This window comes from Cryptomeria japonica, chromosome 7, assembly GCF_030272615.1.
Source record: "Cryptomeria japonica chromosome 7, Sugi_1.0, whole genome shotgun sequence".
NCBI lineage: Eukaryota > Viridiplantae > Streptophyta > Pinopsida > Cupressales > Cupressaceae > Cryptomeria > Cryptomeria japonica.
The window spans coordinates 668,961,204-668,982,410 of NC_081411.1; the positions used below are offsets into that span (position 1 = coordinate 668,961,204).

General features: G+C 35.6%; 3 protein-coding genes and 2 pseudogenes across 3 annotated transcripts; 2 read left to right on the forward strand and 3 right to left on the reverse strand.

The window, feature by feature from the left end:
* The first annotated feature begins 1,297 nt into the window (after positions 1-1,297).
* On the forward strand, positions 1,298-2,071 carry LOC131856229 (elongation factor 1-alpha-like; annotated as a pseudogene).
* A 3,058-nt stretch (positions 2,072-5,129) lies between these two features.
* LOC131856921 (G-type lectin S-receptor-like serine/threonine-protein kinase At2g19130) lies at positions 5,130-8,198 on the reverse strand. The gene is made up of 2 exons (XM_059208878.1): positions 8,195-8,198; positions 5,130-5,983 (listed from the first exon to the last, which is right to left on the reverse strand). Exons 1-2 carry the CDS (start codon positions 8,196-8,198, stop codon positions 5,130-5,132), a joined length of 858 nt encoding a protein of 285 aa, XP_059064861.1.
* A 6,060-nt stretch (positions 8,199-14,258) lies between these two features.
* LOC131856922 (elongation factor 1-alpha-like) lies at positions 14,259-15,210 on the forward strand (annotated as a pseudogene).
* A 3,011-nt stretch (positions 15,211-18,221) lies between these two features.
* LOC131856230 (G-type lectin S-receptor-like serine/threonine-protein kinase At2g19130) lies at positions 18,222-19,472 on the reverse strand. Its single transcript, XM_059207673.1, has one exon. It carries the CDS (start codon positions 19,466-19,468, stop codon positions 18,362-18,364), a length of 1,107 nt encoding a protein of 368 aa, XP_059063656.1. The 5' UTR covers positions 19,469-19,472; the 3' UTR covers positions 18,222-18,361.
* A 268-nt stretch (positions 19,473-19,740) lies between these two features.
* On the reverse strand, positions 19,741-20,752 carry LOC131856923 (S-locus-specific glycoprotein S6-like). The gene is made up of 2 exons (XM_059208879.1): positions 19,909-20,752; positions 19,741-19,802 (listed from the first exon to the last, which is right to left on the reverse strand). The coding sequence occupies exons 1-2, from the start codon at positions 20,750-20,752 to the stop codon at positions 19,741-19,743; spliced, it is 906 nt and encodes a 301-aa protein (XP_059064862.1).
* Positions 20,753-21,207: the final 455 nt, after the last annotated feature.

The following is a 21,207-nucleotide window of genomic DNA, read 5'->3' on the forward strand; positions in this document are numbered from 1 at the left end:
TTGGTTAGCACTTAAGAAAATAATCCTAACAAGTGACAAATTGCATAAACTCAGTATTACTCAGCCTTTCAATTATGTTTTATGTAATAAGGAGATGGAGATAGCTGATCATTTATTCATGAACTGTTCCTTTGCCCAATAATGTTGGCAATTTGTCATGAATAAATTAAATCTAGCTATGCCACTACCTAATACATTATGGGACATGTTCCAATCATGGCCCACCATGTTCTCTAATTCATTACTTGCATGCATCTGGAAATGCATCCCAACCATTGTTATTTGGTCAATTTGGCAGGAAAGGAATACAAGATTTTTTTGACAAACAACGTCTAATGTACAGATGCTTTTGGATGGGATACAAAAATCTATTTCAGAGATGGTTAACGCCAACATTCAAAATATAAATGGTAATTACACCTTTATGCCATAGGATAACTTCACTATCAACGAATGGAAAGAAATTAGGTTACCTTCCTTCTCTACTCCAATATGTCATCCTTAGTAGCCCATTAATAGATCAAAGATCAAATGACAACCACCATGCCCCAATATCATCAATTTGAATTTTAATGGCACCTCAAAAGGTAATCCAGGTATTTCAGGTATTGGAATCTGCATTAGGGACCGTCTTGGTAATCTGATTACGTTGAAGTCCTCCAACATTCCACCTAGGATTAACAATATGGCTAAAGTTGTTGCTCTTTTAAATGGACTAGTAATAGCTAAAAAAATAGGCTGTTCAAATATACAAATTCAAGGTGACTCAACCTTGATTGTTGATGCTTACATAAATAGACAATCAATGAATTGGAAAATAACATATATGCTCAAATAAATTTGGGCACTTTGGACTCATTTAAGGAATGTTATGTCTCTCATACATATAGAGAGGGGAATAAACTTGTAGATCTACTGGCAAACATGGGTTGTGAGAACTTAAATTTGGACTCCTCAATTACACCTATTAACATTTATGAATATCCTAGCCTGCTGCAGATTGTGAACTTGGAAAAACTCTATAAATCGTTGACTTGATTGTCATCTCTAAAGAGATGTTTCTTATCATAAAAATATGAACAAAGACTGTTTGAAAAAATGCAAGAGTTTCTTGAGGGAAGCGTTCGAGAGAGTAGAGAGGTTTTTTATTATCTCCTTGTTTGAAGAACCTGGTGCCTCCTAAGTTGAGGTAAGGGAATCTGTAGAGTGCCAGGAATCACAGATCAAACAGGGCAGGTGTTGCTCATGCTCATTAGAAGCAACAAAGGCAGAAACTGTGATTGATGCAGGTTGAGTGTGCAGTGCTGATTACTGATTCAACAACTAGAGGTTTTGAGGCTGGTATTTCTAAGGATGGACAGACCTGAGAACATGCTTTGCTGGCATTCACCCTGGGAGTGAAGAAAATGATTTGCTGCTATAACAAGATTGATGCTACCACTCCCAAATACTCTAAGGGTCGTTATGAGGAAATTGTAAAGGAAGTATCCTCTTACCTAAAGAAGGTTGGGTACAACCTTGACAAAATTCCACTTGCTCCTATCTTTGGATTTGAGGGTGATAACGTGATTGAGAGATCAACCAACCTTGATTGGTTTAAGGGCCCAATACACTTGGATGCCCTTGACTAGGTTTTAGATCCTAAACATCCTTCAGGCAAGACTCTTAGGTTGCCACTTTAGTTTTTTTACAAGATTAGTGCTATTGGAACTATGCCTGTGGGGCGAGTTGAGACTGTAGTGTTGAAACCAGGCACAATTGTCACTTTTGGTCCAACTGGGCTGATCACTGAGGTTAAGTCCGTTGAAATGCAACATGAAGCCTTGCAGAAGGCATTACCTAGTGATAATGTGGGACTCAATGCTGAGAATGTTGCCATGAAGGATCTCAAGAGAGGATATGTGGCCTCAACTCCAAAAATGACCTAGCCAAGGAGGCTGCTAAATTTACATCCTAGGTCGCTAAGTGGAAGCCAATACGCTGAAGTAATCAGAGTGAAGAGGAGGGTTGTTGTTTGTAAAGATCTTCAACTATTTTATCTCTCCTCTACTAAAAATCAGTATAAATTAAATCTTCCTCACTTTGCGTCCTTTGTGTCCTGTAGCTTAATGAGGGAGAATTATCTTACTTGAGTATCAACAGGGGAGGTTTTCCATGTGTGTAGCCTTTTTAGGTGTTCAGATTGTTGGATTTGAAATTTTGGGTGTTTGGAAAATATAAAATGAGTGCGGTGAGATTAACCAACATAACAGTTGTTGACAATCCTATTGCTTTTCTCATCTCATTTCAATTTGAGATATCATATGAATGCCTGGCTCCTTTAAAAGAAGATTTGGAATGGAAGTTGACATATGTTGGGTCAGCAGAAGATGAATCTTATGATCAGATGTTGGAGAATGTACTTATTGGGCCTATTAATGTTGGAAATCATAGCTTTGTCTTCCAGGCAGATCTGCCAGATCCATAAAAAATTAGGGATGAAGACCTCATTGGTGTGACAGTTTTGTTGCTCACTTGTTCATTCATGGGCCAAGAATTCTTGTTTATAATTTCATCCATTGGTTAGGTTTCTGCACTTTTGGTATGGTAATAGGTACCTTATTAGCTGGTCATATACAAAATTGGGTTTGTGTTAAGACGATGGAAAGGAAATATGGCAATGATTGGTATCAACTTCGATTGCAAGGCAATATGACAGAGATCAATATGCATGTGACCATTATGCATAGAATGGATATGGTTAGACAAAGATTTTGAGCGTGATGACTACTTTGCACTTGATTGTAAGGCAATATGGCAGTGATCGGTATGCATGAGACCAACATGCATAGTTTAGATATGGATAGACATAGGTCCTATGCATGACAATGCATGGAGTAGTGATTGAGATGGCAATGGTAATGAGTTTTTGGAAGTTTTTCTCATGCGGTAGATACAAAACACATGGATACAGGGCACATGGTTCTTGTTTTAACTACACATTTTATGTGTAGACTTTTCAAGCTATATGTTGCTCTCTTGTAAATGTAAATTGTGTTAGATTTACCATAAGGTCCACATGATATGCAAATAGTATTCCATGGACAAAACCAGTGTATATAAGATTGTGCTTTGGGGTAAATGCATTGTAGTTGTCATAATATTAAGGCCAATTTATATTGGATGTTTCCGCAATTTGTAAGTTCTAACTGGGCCAATCCATGGCTTATTTAGATATATAGGCTCTTAGGCTGATTTCTAGGTCGCTTTGTACTTTAGTCATTGTTATTTTGGGCTAGGAATAGAGGTTTTCTTGCTGGCTCTTTCCTCTAGAAGCCCTTGAACCAGCTATTAATTAATTTAATATAGTGGCTTGCCATTTTTGCCTTTAAAAAAATGATCTTTAATAAAAACAAGACAAAACTTATAATCTAATAAAAATAAAATAATTTTAAATGAAAAAAATGTAAATTTTTTTATTAGGATAAAAGAGGTTTCAAAGGGGCCTCAAAACCCTTAGAATCAGAGAGTTGCCATTGAAAGATGGACTAGACTACCTAACAACAAACAATAGGTTTTAGAAAGGACCTGAAACCTTATGGACTTATGGGCATCCAGATCCCAAAACCCAAAGACTGCACAAAGCATAAGTAAAAAACAAAGCAATCATAGCCAATCAAACACCATCCAATCCTCAAGATTAGAACATTACAAAAGTGGCTGGCCCAAGCAGAGGATCTAAATCAGCAAACAGTAGTCCTCAAAAAATAAAGAACGAGGGTATTTTCAAGCACCCTCAGCCAGCAAGAAGGGTTTCCCCAGGCTCCCATAACTTGTAACAAAATCTTGAGGCCACAAAAGACCACAAATCCTGAACCTAAAAAAAAACATTAGCCAAATTGGGCGCTTGAAAACCACTAGCATCTAGCCTATCCCTGAGAGAAACAAGAAACATAGGATTTTTCCAGGCTCCCTCAACCTTGAGAGTGGGTTTTACAAGGCTCCCACAACCTAAGAGAGTGGGTTTTACAAGGTTTCCACAACCTATCGAGGCCTAGATAACAACTGCATATCCTGAAGGTACATTTTGGGAAACAAGGTTTTGACAAGGCATCGAAAATTTTCTACAAAGAAATCCATGAGGGTTTTGACAGACTCCCTCAACCAACATGAATGGCAGTAGCTGAAATACTCCCATACACCTTCTCTCCACCTCAATAGGAGAGAGAGCCACCTCAGTAGGACAAGGAGAGAAGACCAACTACGCAGACAAACCTCGCTCAATCAAAACCCCATGGAACCATTACACCTCTATAGGAGGGCGAGGCAACACATCATCAACTTCCCAAGAGCATTTTCCAGTCTCAACTGTAACATCCACCTTCAAATCAATAGAAGATTAGTCAAGTCCAACACCATCCATCTTCACCTCTAAAGAAGATACTGCCACCTCTATAGGTAGAACCAAAGAAAACCAAAGATGTTGAAGTAAAAACCAAAAAGTAAGGGGTAAGCCAACCAAGGGGCCAATGAGGATAGAAACATACAAAACAACCCACATCGAAGGAACTCTAAATAGCATCCGAGGCACCAAACCACTAAACCAACCCCTCAAAGAGGGCCAAAAGTCAGAAAGGGTCAGGAGAAGAAAAAGGCAAGAATGAACAACACCCTCGAGGAACAAATCAACATCCTTGGGAGCGAGACCAAGAATAACATGACCCCAAAAGTGGCCTCTGAGACAGCAAAAAGAGTAGACTCCCTTGAAACCCCTACTCCCGCCTTACCTCCCACTCGCCTCATTTCAAATTATTAATCTTGTAATAACTATTATTTTGTTTTATCAATTCCAAGGTAATATAAATCTATAGACGGTCAGTTTAGTTGAATATATCATAATAAAGTAATTGTTATTGACATGATGAAAATTCCATGCTTGGTTACAAATTTGTTGCTAGTATATGAGTATATATATATGAGAAATTCACTTAGGGAATCTAACATACATAGTCATCCGGGCGGAAAATGCAAAGTTCATTGCCTCCTCAAATCAAGCCTTACCCGCGAAGGTACCCTTTGAGAGAGGAGCTGAACATTTTAACTTTAGCATAGGGCGTAAAAAAATTGAAAAACAAATTGACAACGGGAATCTAATATTCAACTAGATACTGTAAAGATCTCATGACCTGTTGTGTATCAGGATTCATCTTTCCTTGTAGCATCAGGATAACTTGAGCCATGCTTGGCCTCTCATTCTCATCCTTTAAAATGCATACCAGGCTTGCAAGAGTATCTCTTCTCACCTCCTCAACATCCGCATGTATCGCAATTCTTTCGTCCACAACGCTCATCATGTTTCCGTTTAGAATTTGAGTTGCAGCCCATATGGGAAAGTATTGCTTAGTGTGTTCCTTCACGCTCATGTCCACATTTCTTCGACCTGATATCATCTCCAGTAGCATCATGCCGAAGCTATACATGTCTGCCTTGGAAGTAATTACTAAGCCGTCGATCCACTCGGGAGCGATGTAACCTCGAGTTCCTCTCATGCTTGTCAAAACCCTGCTGAAATCTCTTCCCACCAACTTTGCCAGCCCAAAATCAGCCACCTTGGCGTTGAAATCACTATCAAGCAAAATGTTCTCGGGCTTTATATCAGAGTGGATGATTTGATCTCTGCATTCTTCGTGGAGATAAACTAAAGCTCGTGCAGTGCCCAAAGCAATCTCGAATCGTGTCTTCCAGTCCAACAGCTTTTGTGATCCAGCGAATAGAAAGGAATTGAGAGATCCGTTGGACATGTACTCGTAAACCAGTAGCCTTTGTGATCCTTCTGTGCAAAACCCGCAAAGCCGAACCAAATTGACATGCTGTATGTTTCCGATTGTGCTTATTTCTGCACGAAACTGCTTTTCTACCTGTGTAGACCCCTCTAATTTTTTAACTGCTACAAGGGTATTGTCTGGGAGAGCTCCTCTGAAGACAGAGCCAAATTCTCCTTTCCCTAATTGATTATAAATAACATCTTGTTAATGTTAAATTGATTTGCATTGATTCGAGTTGAGTGAATTAAATTATAATTTATTAATTGTTGAATGAATGAACTTTAATTTATTAGAATTATTTTTTTTATAGTTTGTTTACATTGTTAAAATTTAAAATTGATTTTTTTGAAGTTAGTAGTAATGAAAAAAAAAAAGAGGAGCGGGGGGGGTTTATTTAAAGTAAAATACAATTAGGATTTACAATTAAAATTTATTTTATGTATATATACTAAGGGGTTTATTTAGTTAAAATTTATTCATTAGAATTTGGTAATTAAAATTTATTTATGTCAATATAGTTGAAATTAAATTTATAATCTACTCTTATAAGAAGGGATTTATTCTTTAGTGTATAGTAAAGTTTGTTTATTAAAGAAAAATTTAAGATGTGATTAATCCTTTAGGGAAAAATGATATTTCACCAATGATACACTTATTCTATAGTATTGGTTCTTTTTCTTCAAGTGTCTCTATTTAGTCCCAAATTGTACCTAGTAGTAAGTAGATTTTCCCAAGACATTTAATACATTTCAAATATCTAAGTTCTTTATTTATTTATTTTTAATTTTTGGACTTCAAACTATCTTTTGTATATTTCAATTAGTACAAGTATCAAATGTTAAAAGAATTTACCTAGCAAGTAAATGTGTTTAGATTCATAGTAACCCTTTTAGGTATTTCAGCAACATGAGTTAATGTTAGATTTGATTTATTTCTTTATTAGATTCCAAGATATGAGTATATAAGGCATTGTGAATAGTCACTTCTTTTAATAGTTAAAATCATTTATCTTCTAGCTAAAAGAAACATAAGACTAGTAAAAAGGAAAAGTTACACTTAATAATACAAGTAATTAGTAAGGATAAATTTAATTAACATTAAATTTAGAGGTAAATTGCGTAGTTAAATATTCATATGGCAATAGTATTAATTAAGATGCAAAGAGAGTTTATTCAAAACCGAAATTATTTTAGCAAATGAGTTTCAAGAAACCTACTCCGTGATCACTTAGAAAATTAAATAACAATTCTAATTGAGGGTAATTTAAGGAGCAAACATTAGCTCCCTTCAAAGTATTTGAAATTGATAAAGTTATTATTTGTAGAATGTATCCAACGATAAAGTTAACGTTACTTCAAGTGGAAGGAGTAATTAGTTATCACTTTATAATCTTGCAAAGGTATTAGTTCAAAAGCAACTAGAAGTTTATTGATTAGAATTGCTTATTAGGAGACTTAGTATTATTTACTTGGTTAACTAGCAACTGCTTACACTCTTGTCTAATCTCTTTATTCAAACAACTAGTAACTAAGAATAATGAAGTTACAAGGAAGTATCTAAGAAGGATAGCTAGAAGATTGGAGAGGATTCAACATCAATCTTTGACATTCCAGGTTCTCCTCTCTTGCATTCTCTCATTTACATGTGAAAAATTTATATTTTTTTATATATAGATTTTATCTCTCTGGAATCTTCATTTATATAAAAAAATTGCTCATCTTAATTGTTTAGAAAGATTAATCAAAAGAAAATCTATTTTCATTATAAATAAATAAATAAAATTAAAAAAAGTAATACACTGATAAAAGTTCTTTTTCAAAAAAAATGCATATGAATATTTCTTTTTATATATGTAATCTGTTTTAGAGAAAAAGAAAGAAAAATCAAATCTTTGCTTTGGCTTTCTTGAATTTTAAAATCTAGAAAAAGGGTCTTTGTGAAAAAAATCTTATTTTCCATATGTAATTATCTTCATGTGAATAAACTTATCTTTCTGTGAATATATGTTGATCATCTGTGTATAAATCTTTATTTTTATTTTTTTATTACTTTCATGTGAATAAACTTATTTCTGTGAGCATATGATTACCTGTGTATAAATCTTACTTCTCTTATTTAATTTATTCATCTGTGTATAGATCTTGTTTTACTCTTTTTGTGAGCATAAAGCATAAAATTGTTCCTTTGTAAACATCTATGAATATAATCTTTCCTTCCCTGTAAATAAATTTTACTCCCTCTCTGTGAATTAATTTAATTATTTTTCTATGAACATATACTTGTTCATCTATTTAAGAAAATTTGTATCTCCCTGGGAACATGTGTTTTTCTTTCTCCCTGAATAATATCACTTCTATGAGAAACTTAAAAAATAAAATAAAAATTATTACCCATCTCATAATGCATCAAAGACAAATTTATTTATTTACTTATTTATTTTCTTTCACTTATTGTTCTATGTGAATTAATTATATCTTTTAGTGAATATATAATTTAATTCCTAAATCTATCTCTGTTTATTTATTTATTTATTTATAAACTCAGATCAAATCAATATATATAGATAAATACAATAAAAAAATAATAATAAAAATACTTATATAAATCTTTTAAGAATTAATGTTACTTAAGTTTCAGGCATGTAGAGTTATTATGGCATGGCAACCATGTTATATCAATTGGTATAACTGCTGTTATTTTTACAATTTTATTTTTAATTTAGTTATTAATAAATTATTAATATAATTGATATATTATATATAGTTGACTATAATAAGTTTAGGATATAAAATAATATTGGTATATGTTGTCTTAAAATTCATACCAATTGTTTATAAATAACATCTTGTTAATGTTAAATTGATTTGCATTGATTCGAGTTGAGTGAATTAAATTATAATTTATTAATTGTTGAATGAATGAATTTTAATTTATTAGAATTATTTATTTTATAGTTTGTTTACATCGTTAAAATTTAAAATTGATTTTTTTGTAGTAATAATGAAAAAAAAAGAAAAGAGGAGGTGGGGGTGCTTTATTTAAAGTAAAATACAATTAGGATTTACAATTAAAATTTATTTTATGTATATATACTAAGGGGTTTATTTAGATAAAATTTATTCATTAGAATTTGGTAATTAAAATTTATTTATGTCAACATAGTTGAAATCAAATTTATAATCTACTCTTATAAGAAGGGATTTATTCTTTAGTGTATAGTAAAGTTTGTTTATTGAAGAAAAATTTAAGATGTGATTAATCCTTTAGGGAAAAATGATATTTCACCAATGATACACTTATTCTATAGTATTGGTTCTTTTTCTTCAAGTGTCTCTATTTAGTCTCAAATTGTACCTAGTAGTAAGTAGATTTTCCCAAGACATTTAATACATTTCAAATATCTAAGTTCTTTATTTATTTATTTTTAATTTTTGGACTTCAAACTATCTTTTGTATATTTCAATTAGTACAAGTATCAAATTTTAAAAGAATTTACCTAACAAGTAATGTGTTTAGATTCATAGTAACCCTTTTAGTTATTTCAGCAACATGAGTTAATGTGTCTCAATTCGAAAGGTTGATTATTTGATTTGTTTCCTTATTAGATTCCAAGATATGAGTATATAAGGCATTGTGAATAGTCACTTCTTTTAATAGTTAAAATCATTTACCTTCTAGCTAAAAGAAACATAAGACTAGTAAAAAGGAAAAGTTACACTTAATAATACAAGTAATTAGTAAGGATAAATTTAATTAACATTAAATTTAGAGGTAAATTGCGTAGTTAAATATTCATATGGTAATAGTATTAATTAGGATGCAAAGAGAGTTTATTCAAAACCGAAATTATTTTAGCAAATGAGTTTCAAGAAACCTACTCCATGATCACTTAGAAAATTAAATAACAATTCTAATTGAGGGTAATTTAAGGAGCAAACATTAGCTCCCTTTGAAGTATTTGAAATTGATAAAGTTATTATTTGTAGAATGTATCCAACGATAAAGTTAACGTTAATTCAAGTGGAAGGAGTAATTAGTTATCACTTTATAATCTTGCAAAGGTATTAGTTCAAAAGCAACTAGAAGTTTATTGATTAGAATTGCTTATTAGGAGACTTAGTATTATTTACTTGGTTAACTAGCAAGTGCTTACACTCTTGTCTAATCTCTTTTTTCAAACAATTAGTAACTAAGAATAATGTGGTTAATTTGAAGCTTATTGTTGAATAGTTGTTTCCTTTTCCCTTCAACAAGTGAGTATTAAATTCATTTCCAAAGTATAATTATTTGATAATTTAAATTCTATTTCAAGCAATTTAGTACCTTTCAAGTATTAGGACTCACATTTAAAGTAGTGTTATCATTTGTAGATGAAATTTGTATTACTTCATATGGAAGAATTAGTTGGGATTATTATTAAGTACTTTCCACTTCAAACAAGTAGGTGTTAAAATTCATTTCCAAATTCTTGCTATTCAATCATTTAATTTTCTTTCAAGCAAATTGGTACTAGGATTCATACTTATTGTGTAATGGTTTGTCCAAAACAATTATATCTTGCAAGTAATTCAAATCATTTTCATAAGTTATCTTTGAAAGTATCATGGTTTCCAAGAAATTAGTAATTTCATGTATTTAGTTCAAGTTTTCAAATTTTTAATTATCATAACTTACCTTTGGAGAAAATACTATTCCAGGTAGTCGATTTGTTTATGTTCCTTTCAATTACGTAAAAATTCATAGTTTAGTTTTTAAATTCAAGCGATAATTCCTTGTATATAATAGTTTCTTTTTCATAATTGTATTGGTATATTGCTTCTTTTAGGATTCATGAATTCAAAGTTAAATTCCTAGTTAGATAACTAAACAAGAGGAGTTGAAACTAAAAATTAGCAGCGTTCGGTATCTATGGTGCCTCTGGGTCACACTTACGGGTAATACCATCGTGTTGAACTACTACACTTAATGCCTAATAAAGTTGCAATAACAACATCTATGGCATCGTCCCTCTAAATCACCAGGGAGAAATAAGGGTCATTTGGAAGTTAAAATCCAAGGGGAGGGTAATCCCCCTTGGATCGATAATCTAAAAATATGAATTTTTAAATGAATTTACATCTGCTCAGTTAAACCTTAGAAAACCCCATTAGGGTTTGGCGGTGTGTGATAATTTGGAATTTATCTATCTTGATGATTTTTCAAAGTATGATAATGGATTAAGCGTGACGTATTTAATAGAAAATAGGAACTAGTTGTTTTAGGCCACAAGCATGAGGTCACCTTCAGCCTTTTTGCTATAGAGCTACCATCGTGAGTAGCAACCACAGAGAAACTATCTGGGACATTGACCCTAGAAAGGGTTGCGTACCCACCAAACAGTTTACATTAAACCATATTTAGAAACCAAAACTACATACTTTACGCCTTGATCCCGTGCTGAAATGGGTATGTAGGCAGTCTAGGGACGAAGTTGTCCCTTGTACTAAGGCGTTCAGGGATGGGGATTAGGATTTGGTTATGGGTGAGTAGTTGGTTCTTGAAGCTCCTTGGTCTTTTAATCAAATGGTGCAAATACTAATTGAAAGGTTAAAATTAATTCAATGCATACTCAGAAGGAATCTCGTATAAATTCGCTTGACTTCCTGAGGCTTTAGGACGAATTCCAAGGTGAAACTCAAGCTTGTTTATGTAATTATTTTAATACTGCTAAGGACGGTGACCTCGGTGCACTCCTAGTAGGGGAGTGTAGTCTTTAGAGAGTGGCTCAGGACCCAGATGGTCCCAATGAGTCTAAAGTCTCTAGCCAGAGCATATCCTATTCTTATGAATAAATGCCTACCCTGTTTGGGTAGATGCCTATCCCAGATTGGATAGATGAAACCTCTTGTCCCGTATGGACAGATGCCTAACCCATATGGTTAGATGCCTAGTCCCATATGGATAGATGCCTAACCCGTATGGTTAGATGCCCATCCCAGTTGGATGGATGCCTATCTCATTTGGATAGATGTACTTGAGTATGTGATTGAATAAAAAAAAAAAAAGAATAAGTAAGAATAAGAAATCAATATTTTTATATATTAAAAGAAAAAATTAGTTGAGTTTTTGGATTAAGTTAAGTGGGTTATTACAGATGCATTTAAGATATCCATGCGACTTTTGTTTTATTGAGAGACGTAACTATAATGGAGTGTTGAGTGTAGTGGTTGAGTTTGTCAAATAAAAAATATAAAAAAGTTGATATGTATTTTAAACAATACTTTTAAGTGAATAAAAGAATTTTAATATTATGTATGACACTTTTCAAAATAAAATAAACATTTACATACAAATTAAAGAATAAAAGGATCAAACAGACTTTGGATCTTTATACAGCTGTATCAGGTCAGAAGATAAATTTTGATAAATCAAAGGTATACATCTTCAACACTAATTAGATAATATCAACAAAAATAGTTAAAATATTGGGATTTACACTAGAAGAACGTCTAACCGCCTACCTCAGAATACCATTTTTAATGGGATCCAATAAAGCTAGTTATTGAAAATCTATAGTTGAAAGAATAAAGGACAAAGTTGTTGCATGGAAAACATGATGGCTTTCCCTATCAGGTAAAATCCTACTCATTAAATCTGTCCTTTCTGCAATACCAAATTATTACATTTCAGTTATTAAAGCCCCTAAATTTGTCATCCACCAAATACAAAAACTCATAAGAGACTTCTTATGGAAAAGTAATATGATGGATACTAAAAAGATACCTTTGGTGTCACTTGAAGATATGGAAAATAGAAAGGAGGTGGGGGGTGTAGGTTTGCAAGATCTTTCTAAAAGAAACAAGGCCTTTGGAGGTAAGTTAGTATGACAGATGTACTCCAAACCCCATAAAAAATGGTGCAAAATAATGTAGGCAAGTATTTGGACACCAATGACTACTCAAGGATCTTAAAAGTCTCAGATGCTCCTCAAGGCTCAACCATATGGAACTTCATGAGATCTTTGAGAGAAGTTATCACTAGATATGTGTCATGGGAAGTCCATAATGGGGAAAGCATTAAGTTTTGGATTGATTCATCGAATGGGCTGCCACCTTTGATTCAAAATGTGGAGTTGGCTAGTGCAGCACAAGTTATCAGTGATAATTGGGGGATAAAGTTATTTGATTATATCTGTGTTGTAGATATCTTCTCAGGAAAGGCTATTTGGAAGGATCCTTCAACACTCCCTATACTTTCAGATCAGGCAACAATTTCTTAGCATATCTTCTTTGAGAGAGAGGTATACATATCAAACAAGAAAGACACCTTGATCTAGGCACCATCCAAAAATGGAAATTATTCAGTTAAAAATGGGTACAAAGCTATTCACTAGATGAAAAATAAAAAATTGAATCATAGGGCCTACTCCTTTTGCTCGAATAACTCGGTGTTGCCAAAAGAGGGATGTTTTGCTTGGTTAGCACTTAAGAAAATAATCCTAACAAGTGACAAATTGCGTAAACTCAATATTACTCAGCCTTTCAATTATGTTTTATGTAACAAGGAGATGGAGATAGCTGATCATTTATTCATGAACTGTTCCTTTGCCCAATAATGTTGGCAATTTGTCATGAATAAATTAAATCTAGCTATGCCACTACCTAATACATTATGGGACATGTTCCAATCATGGACCACCGTGTTCTCTAATTCATTACTTGCATGCATCTAGAAATGCATCCCAACCATTGTTATTTGGTCAATTTGGCAGGAAAGAAATACAAGATTTTTTTGACAAACAATGTCTAATGTACAGATGCTTTTGGATGGGGTACAAAAATCTATTTCAGAGATAGTTAATGCCAACATTCAAAATATAAATGGTAATTACACCTTTATTCCATAGGATAACTTCACTATCAATGAATGGAAAGAAATTAGGTTACCTTCCTTCTGTACTCCAATATGTCATCCTTAGTAGCCCATTAATAGATCAAAGATCAAATGACAACCATCATGCCCCAATATCATCAATTTGAATTTTAATGGCACCTCAAAAGGTAATCCGGGTATTTCAGGTATTGGAATCTACATTAGGGACCGTCTTGGTAATCTGATTACATTGAAGTCCTCCAACATTCCATCTAGGATTAACAATATGGCTAAAGTTGTTGCTCTTTTAAATGGATTAATAGCTAAAAAATAGGCTGTTCAAATATACAAATTCAAGGTGACTCAACCTTGATTGTTGATGCTTACATAAATAGACAATCAACGAATTGGAAAATAGCATATATCCTCAATACATTTGGGCACTTTGGACTCATTTAAGGAATGTTATGTCTCTCATACATATAGAGAGGGGAATAAACTTGTAGATCTACTGGAAAACATGGGTTGTGAGAACTTAAATTGGGACTCCTCAATTACACCTATTAACATTTATGAATATCCTAGCCTGTTGCAGATTGTGAACTTGGAAAAACTCTATAAATCGTTGACTTGATTGTCATCTCTAAGGAGATGTTTCTTATCATAACAATATGAACAAAGACTATTTGAAAAAATGCAAGAGTTTCTTGAGGGATGCGTTTGAGAGAGTAGAGAGGTGTTTTATTATCTCCTTGTTTGAAGAACCTGGTGCCTCCTAAGTTGAGGTACGGGAATCTACAGAGTGCCAGGAATCACAAATCAAACAGGGCAGGTGTTGCTCATGCTCATTAGAAGCAACAAAGGTAGAAACCGTGATTGATGCAGGTTGAGTGTGTAGTGCTGATTACTGATTCAACAATTGGAGGTTTTGAGGCTGGTATTTCTAAGGATGGACAGACCTAAGAACATGCTTTGCTAGCATTCACCCTGGGAGTGAAGAAAATGATTTGCTGCTGTAACAAGATTGATGCTACCACTCCCAAATACTCTAAGGGTCGCTATGAGGAAATTGTAAAGGAAGTATCCTCTTACCTAAAGAAGGTTGGGTAGAACCTTGACAAAATTCCACTTGCTCCTATCTTTGGATTTGAGGGTGATAACGTGATTGAGAGATTAGCCAACCTTGATTGGTTTAAGGGCCCCCCATACACTTGGATGCCCTTGACTAGGTTTTAGATCCTAAACATCCTTCAGGCAAGACTCTTAGGTTGCCACTTTAGTTTTTTTACAAGATTGGTGTTGAGACTGTAGTGTTGAAACCAGGCACAATTGTCACTTTTGGTCCAACTGGGCTGACCACTGAGGTTAAGTCCATTGAAATGCAACATGAAGCCTTACAGAAGGCATTACCTAGTGATAATGTGGGACTCAATGCTAAGAATGTTGCTGTGAAGGATCTCAAGAGAGGATATGTGGCCTCAACTCTTAAAATGACCCAACCAAGGAGGCTGCTAAATTTACATCCCAGGTCGCTAAGTGGAAGCCAATACACTGAAGTAATCAGAGTGAAGAGGAGGGTTGTCATTTGTAAAGATCTTCAACTATTTTATCTCTCCTCTACTAAAAATCAGTATAAATTAAATCTTCCTCACTTTGTGTCGTTTGTGTCCTGTAGCTTAATGAGGGAGAGTTATCTTACTTGAGTATCAACAGGGGAGGTTTTCCATGCGTGTAGCCTTTTTAGGTGTTCATATTGTTGGATTTGAAATTTTGGGTGTTTGGAAAATATAAAATGAGTGCGGTGAGCTTAACCAACATAACAGTTGTTGACAATCCTGTTGCTTTTCTCATCTCGTTTCAATTTGAGATATCATATGAATGCCTGGCTCCTCTAAAAGAAGATTTGGAATGGATGTTGACATATGTTGGGTCAGTAGAAGATGAATCTTATGATCAGATGTTGAAGAATGTACTTATTGGGCCTATTAATGTTGGAAATCATAGCTTTGTCTTCCAGGCAGATCTGCCAGATCCATAAAAAATTAGGGATGAAGACCTCATTGGTGTGACAGTTTTGTTGCTCACTTGTTCATTCATGGGCCAAGAATTCTTGTTTATAATTTCATCCATTGGTTAGGTTTCTGCACTTTTGGTATGGTAATAGGTACCTTATTAGTTGGTCATATACAAAATTGGGTTTGTGTTAAGACGATGGAAAGGAAATATGACAATGATTGGTATCAACTTCGATTGCAAGGCAATATGATAGAGATCAATATACATGTGACCGATATGCATAGAATGCATATGGTTAGACAAAGATTTTGAGCGTGATGACAAATTTGCACTTGATTGCAAGGCAATATGGTAGTGATCGGTATGCATGAGACTGACATGCATAGTTTAGATATGGATAGACATAGGTCCTTTGCATGACAATGCATGGAGTAGTGATTGAGATGGCAATGGTAATGAGTTTTTGGAAGTTTTTCTCATGCGGCAGATACAAAACACACAGATACAGGGCACACGGTTCTTGTTTTAACTACACACTTTATGTGTAGACTTTTCAAGCTATATGTTGCTCTCTTGTAAATGTAAATTATGGTAGATTTACCATAAGGTCCACATGATATGCAAATAGTATTCCATGGACAAAACCAGTGTATATAAGATTGTGCTTTGGGGTAAATGCATTGTAGCTGTCATAATATTAAGGCCGATTTAGACAAGATGTTTTTGCAATTTGTAGGTCCTAACTGGGCCAATCCATGGCTTATTTAGATATATAGGCTCTTAGGCTGATTTCTAAGTCGCTTTGTACTTTAGTCATTGTTATTTTGGGCTAGGAATAGAGGTTTTCTTGCTGGCTCTTTCCTCTAGAAGCCCTTGAACCAGCTATTAATTAATTTAATATAGTGGCTTTCCATTTTCACCTTTAAAAAAATGGTCTTTAATAAAAACAAGACAAAACTTATAATCTAATAAAAATAAAATAATTTTAAATGAAAAAAATGTAAATTTTTTTATTAGGATAAAACAGGTTTCAAAGGGGCCTCGAAACCCTTAGAATCAGAGAGTTGCCATTGAAAGATAGACTAGACTACCTGACAGCAAACAATAGGTTTTAGAAAGGACCTGAAACCTTATGGACTTATGGGCATCCAGATCCCAAAACCCAAAGACTGCACAAAGCATAAGTAAAAAACAAAGCAATCATAGCCAATCAAACACCATCCAATCCTCAAGATTAGAACATTACAAAAGAGGCTGGCCCAAGTAGAGGATCTAAATCAGCAAACAATAGTCCTCAAAAAATAAAGAATGAGGGTATTTTCAAGCACCCTCAACCAACAAGAAGGGTTTCCCCAGGCTCCCATAACTTGTAACAAAATCTTGAGGCCACAAAAAACCACAAAGCTTGAACCTAAAAAAAAAACATTAGCCAAATTGGGCGCTTGAAAACCACTAGCATCTAGCCTGTCCCTGAGAGAAACAAGAAACATAGGATTTTTCCAGGCTCCCTCAACCTTGAGAGTGGGTTTTACAAGGCTCCCACAACCTAAGAGAGTGGGTTTTACAAGGCTTCCACAACTTGTCGAGGCCTAGATAACAACTGCATATCCTAAAGGCACATTTTGGGAAACAAGGTTTTAAGAAGGCATCCAAAACTTTCTACAAAGAAATCCATGAGGGTTTTGACAGGCTCCCTCAACCAACATGAATAGCAGCAGCTGAAATACTCCCATACACCTTCTCTCCACCTCAATAGGAGAGAGAGCCACCTCAGTAGGACAAGGAGAGAAGATCAACTATGCAGACAAACCTCGCTCAATCAAAACCCCATGGAACCATTACACCTCTATAGGAGGGCGAGGCAACACATCATCAACTTCCCAAGAGCATTTTCCAGTCTCAACTGCAACATCCACCTTCACCTCAATAGAAGATTAGTCATGTCCAACACCATCCATCTTCACCTCTAAAGAAGATACTGCCACCTCTATAGGTAGAACCAAAGAAAACCAAAGATGTTGAAGTAAAAACCAAAAAGTAAGGGGTAAGCCAACCAAGGGGCCAATGAGGATAGAAACATACAAAACAACCCACATCGAAGGAACTCTAGATAGCATCCGAGGGACCAAACCACTAAACCAACCCCTCAAAGAGGGCCAAAAGTCAGAAAGGGTGAGGAGAAGAAAAAGGCAAGAATGAACAACACCCTCGAGGAACAAATCAACATCCTTGGGAGCGAGACCAAGAATAACAAGACCCCAAAACTGGCCTCTGAGACAGCAAAAAGAGTAGACTCCCTTGAAACCCCCGCTCCCGCCTTACCTCCCACTCGACTCATTTCAAATTATTAATCTTGTAATAACTATTATTTTGTTTTATTTTATCAATTCCAAGGTAATATAAATCTATAGACAGTCAGTTTAGTTGAAAATGTCATAATAAAGTAATTGTTATTGACATGATGAAAATTCCATGCTTGATTACAAATTTGTTGCTAGTATATATATATATATATATGAGAAATTCACTTAGGGAATCTAACATACATAATCACCCGGGCGGAAAATGCAAAGTTTATTGCCTCCTCAAATCAAGCCTTACCCGCGAAGGCACCCTTTGAGAGAGGAGCTGAACATTTTAAGTTTAGCATAGGGCGTAAAAAAATTGAAAAACAAATTGACAACGGGAATCTAATATTCAACTAGATACTGTAAAGATCTCATGACCTGTTGTGTATCAGGATTCATCTTTCCTTGTAGCATCAGGATAACTTGAGCCATGCTTGGCCTCTCATTCTCATCCTTTAAAATGCATACCAGGCTTGCAAGAGTAGCTCTTCTCACCTCCTCAACATCCGCATGTATCGCAATTCTTTCGTCCACAATGCTCATCATGTTTCCGTTTAGAATTTGAGTTGCAGCCCATATGGGAAAGTATTGCTTAGTGTGTTCCTTCACGCTCATGTCCACATTTCTTCGACCCGATATCATCTCCAGCAGCATCATGCCGAAGCTATACACGTCTGCCTTGGAAGTAATTGCTAAGCCGTCGATCCACTCGGGAGCGATGTAACCTCGAGTTCCTCTCATGCTTGTCAAAACCCTGCTGAAATCTCTTCCCACCAACTTTGCCAGCCCAAAATCAGCCACCTTGGGGTTGAAATCGCTATCAAGCAAAATGTTCTCGGGCTTTATATCAGAGTGGATGATTTGATCTCGGCATTCTTCGTGGAGATAAACTAAAGCTCGTGCAGTGCCCAAAGCAATCTCGAATCGTGTCTTCCAGTCCAACAGCTTTTGTGATCCAGCGAATAGAAAGGAATTGAGAGATCCGTTGGGCATGTACTCGTAAACCAGCAGCCTTTGTGATCCTTCTGTGCAAAACCCGCAAAGCCGAACCAAATTGACATGCTGTATGTTTCCGATTGTGCTTATTTCTGCACGAAACTGCTTTTCTACCTGTGTAGACCCCTCTAATTTTTTAACTGCTACAAGGGTATTGTCTGGGAGAGCTCCTCTGAAGACAGAACCAAATGCTCCTTTCCCTAACTTATCTCTGAAATTGTTGGTTGCAATTCGCAGCTCCTTGTAAGTGAATGTTCTCAGCGAAGCAGGCAGAGTCTCACCTTCCATATCTCCTCCCTTGCCCAGCATTCCACGCCTCCACCGAAGAAACATTATAACAAGGAAAGCTGAAACAAGAACGAAAGCAGTGCCTGCGGGAAGTGAAATTGAAAGGACACGACCTTGGTTACTGCCTCCACTGGATATGGATTGTTGCAACTCAGTAGCAGCCATGCGAAGGAAGATAGGTTGGTTGTTTGATGCAACGCGAACATTGAACAGATCCCCAAACCACATTCTACAGATGGGAGGAGTAGAGTTAGTGTGATCGAAGGCTTTGCAGGAGCAATTTTCCAGGCATGCAGCTGTGCATGCTGATAGAGTTGGGTATTGGGAATATGAAACTGCTTTTTCCTCAGCTAAGGATATGTCGTTCTTTTGCAGGAAACCATCGGTAGTACCGTTGGTGGCAGAGCAGTGGAGAGGGCTACTACGAACGCATCCGCTTAACCACCAATCTTGTGAAAACCAGGCGCGATTGTCTCTTGGTTTGAAGCCTTCGAGACAGCTGCAGAATTGAAGATTGTTACTGTTGCACGCTCCGTAAGCCCCGCATAGATTATAAACAAGGCAGAGGTCTCGAGGTATAGACCAGATAAGATTCCAGCTGCTACCACTAATTCGATTGTATGCTGCTAGATCTCCAGACTTGTCGAGGACTACACGCTGAGTGAAACTATCAAATAATGATATTTGATCAAACGTGAAGTACATCCTTGTGGGAGAAATCTTTACAAAGGCGGTCTTAAGAATTTTAGAAGAGTCCTTATTAGACATCTCTGGCATGTTGGTGAATTGGTTACCAACCCACTCTCCGCTGTTCAAATAACTAATATTGTTATTATATAGGAGCAAAAAGTCCGTCTTGCCTGGGGTTGGATCCATTTGGAAAGAGAAGGGTCCAGGCGCTGGATCCGACGAGCTTCTCCAGGAAGTTAGCTTTATGCCTTTCCACACCTTCATTCCGGACAAGATTGTGTTTGTCGGGTACAAGAAACTCTCCCAGACAATCTCCGAAATGGTGTGTCCACCCAACATAGCAAAACTACCGGAATCAAGTATGATAGCTCTGGAGGCTATAGCTTTCTGGTTCTTCCTTGTCGACCAAATTGAGCGTCCCTCTGAATCATATAGTTTGAGATAGCCGTCTGTTGATAGCTTCAAAACGCCCGGCTTGTTTCTGATGGGAGTCTCTCTATTAGCCACCCAAATAATGGTCTTCTCGGTGATTTGGGCGTACCAGATACCGATGTACCAGTTATTGGTTCCATTAGGACAGAAAAATCCCAATTCGAAGGTGCCATTCTTTGAAACTATGCTCTGATTTCCAGTGAGAGAGGCCCCCAAAGCGATACTGTCTCCACCATCAACAGTCAGGGAATGGCAATTGTGAGGTAGAGAAAGCATATAAAGCACTGAAAGGAAGCAATAGCATACAAACAGACTATCAGTGGCCATTTCTATTGTCTGTCTGAAACGTTAAACGCTATTGGAACAAAGCCCTAGTAATACATCTTCTCACTATTTCGCACAGGTTTTGGAACGAAGGTACATAGGTAAGTCCGACAATCACTTTCACGTCTCGTTTACTTCAAATTTACTTGGAAGACACGTATGTAAGGCAGTCAATCACTTCACGTCGCAACGTTATTTTTATTTTGCGGGAGACGGCACGGTGTTTGACAAACTACGCTTTGAATGTCTTTGTCGGACTATACTCTATTCAAATACTATTTAGTTTACATGTTAAACTATTTGTAAGTAAAATTGACATAGTTTGCGTATTATTATTTTACCTTTCAAACACGCTTGTGCAGACAAGTAAACGAGTCTTGTTTATTAATCATAGTCAATCCAACGTGTTGAATCGAAATGTTCAAAACTTCTGCAACTTGGATAAAGACTTCGAATCG

Excerpts from the sequence above, each read along its gene's own strand:
- LOC131856230 (XM_059207673.1), bottom strand. The coding sequence starts at position 19,468 with ATGGCTGCTACTGAGTTGCAACAATCCATATCCAGTGGAGGCAGTAAC.
- LOC131856923 (XM_059208879.1), bottom strand. The coding sequence starts at position 20,752 with ATGGCCACTGATAGTCTGTTTGTATGCTATTGCTTCCTTTCAGTGCTT. Across the intron at positions 19,803-19,908 it reads AGCATACAATCGAATTAGTG|CTGTCTCGAAGGCTTCAAAC; the intron begins GTAGCAGCTGGA and ends TCAATTCTGCAG.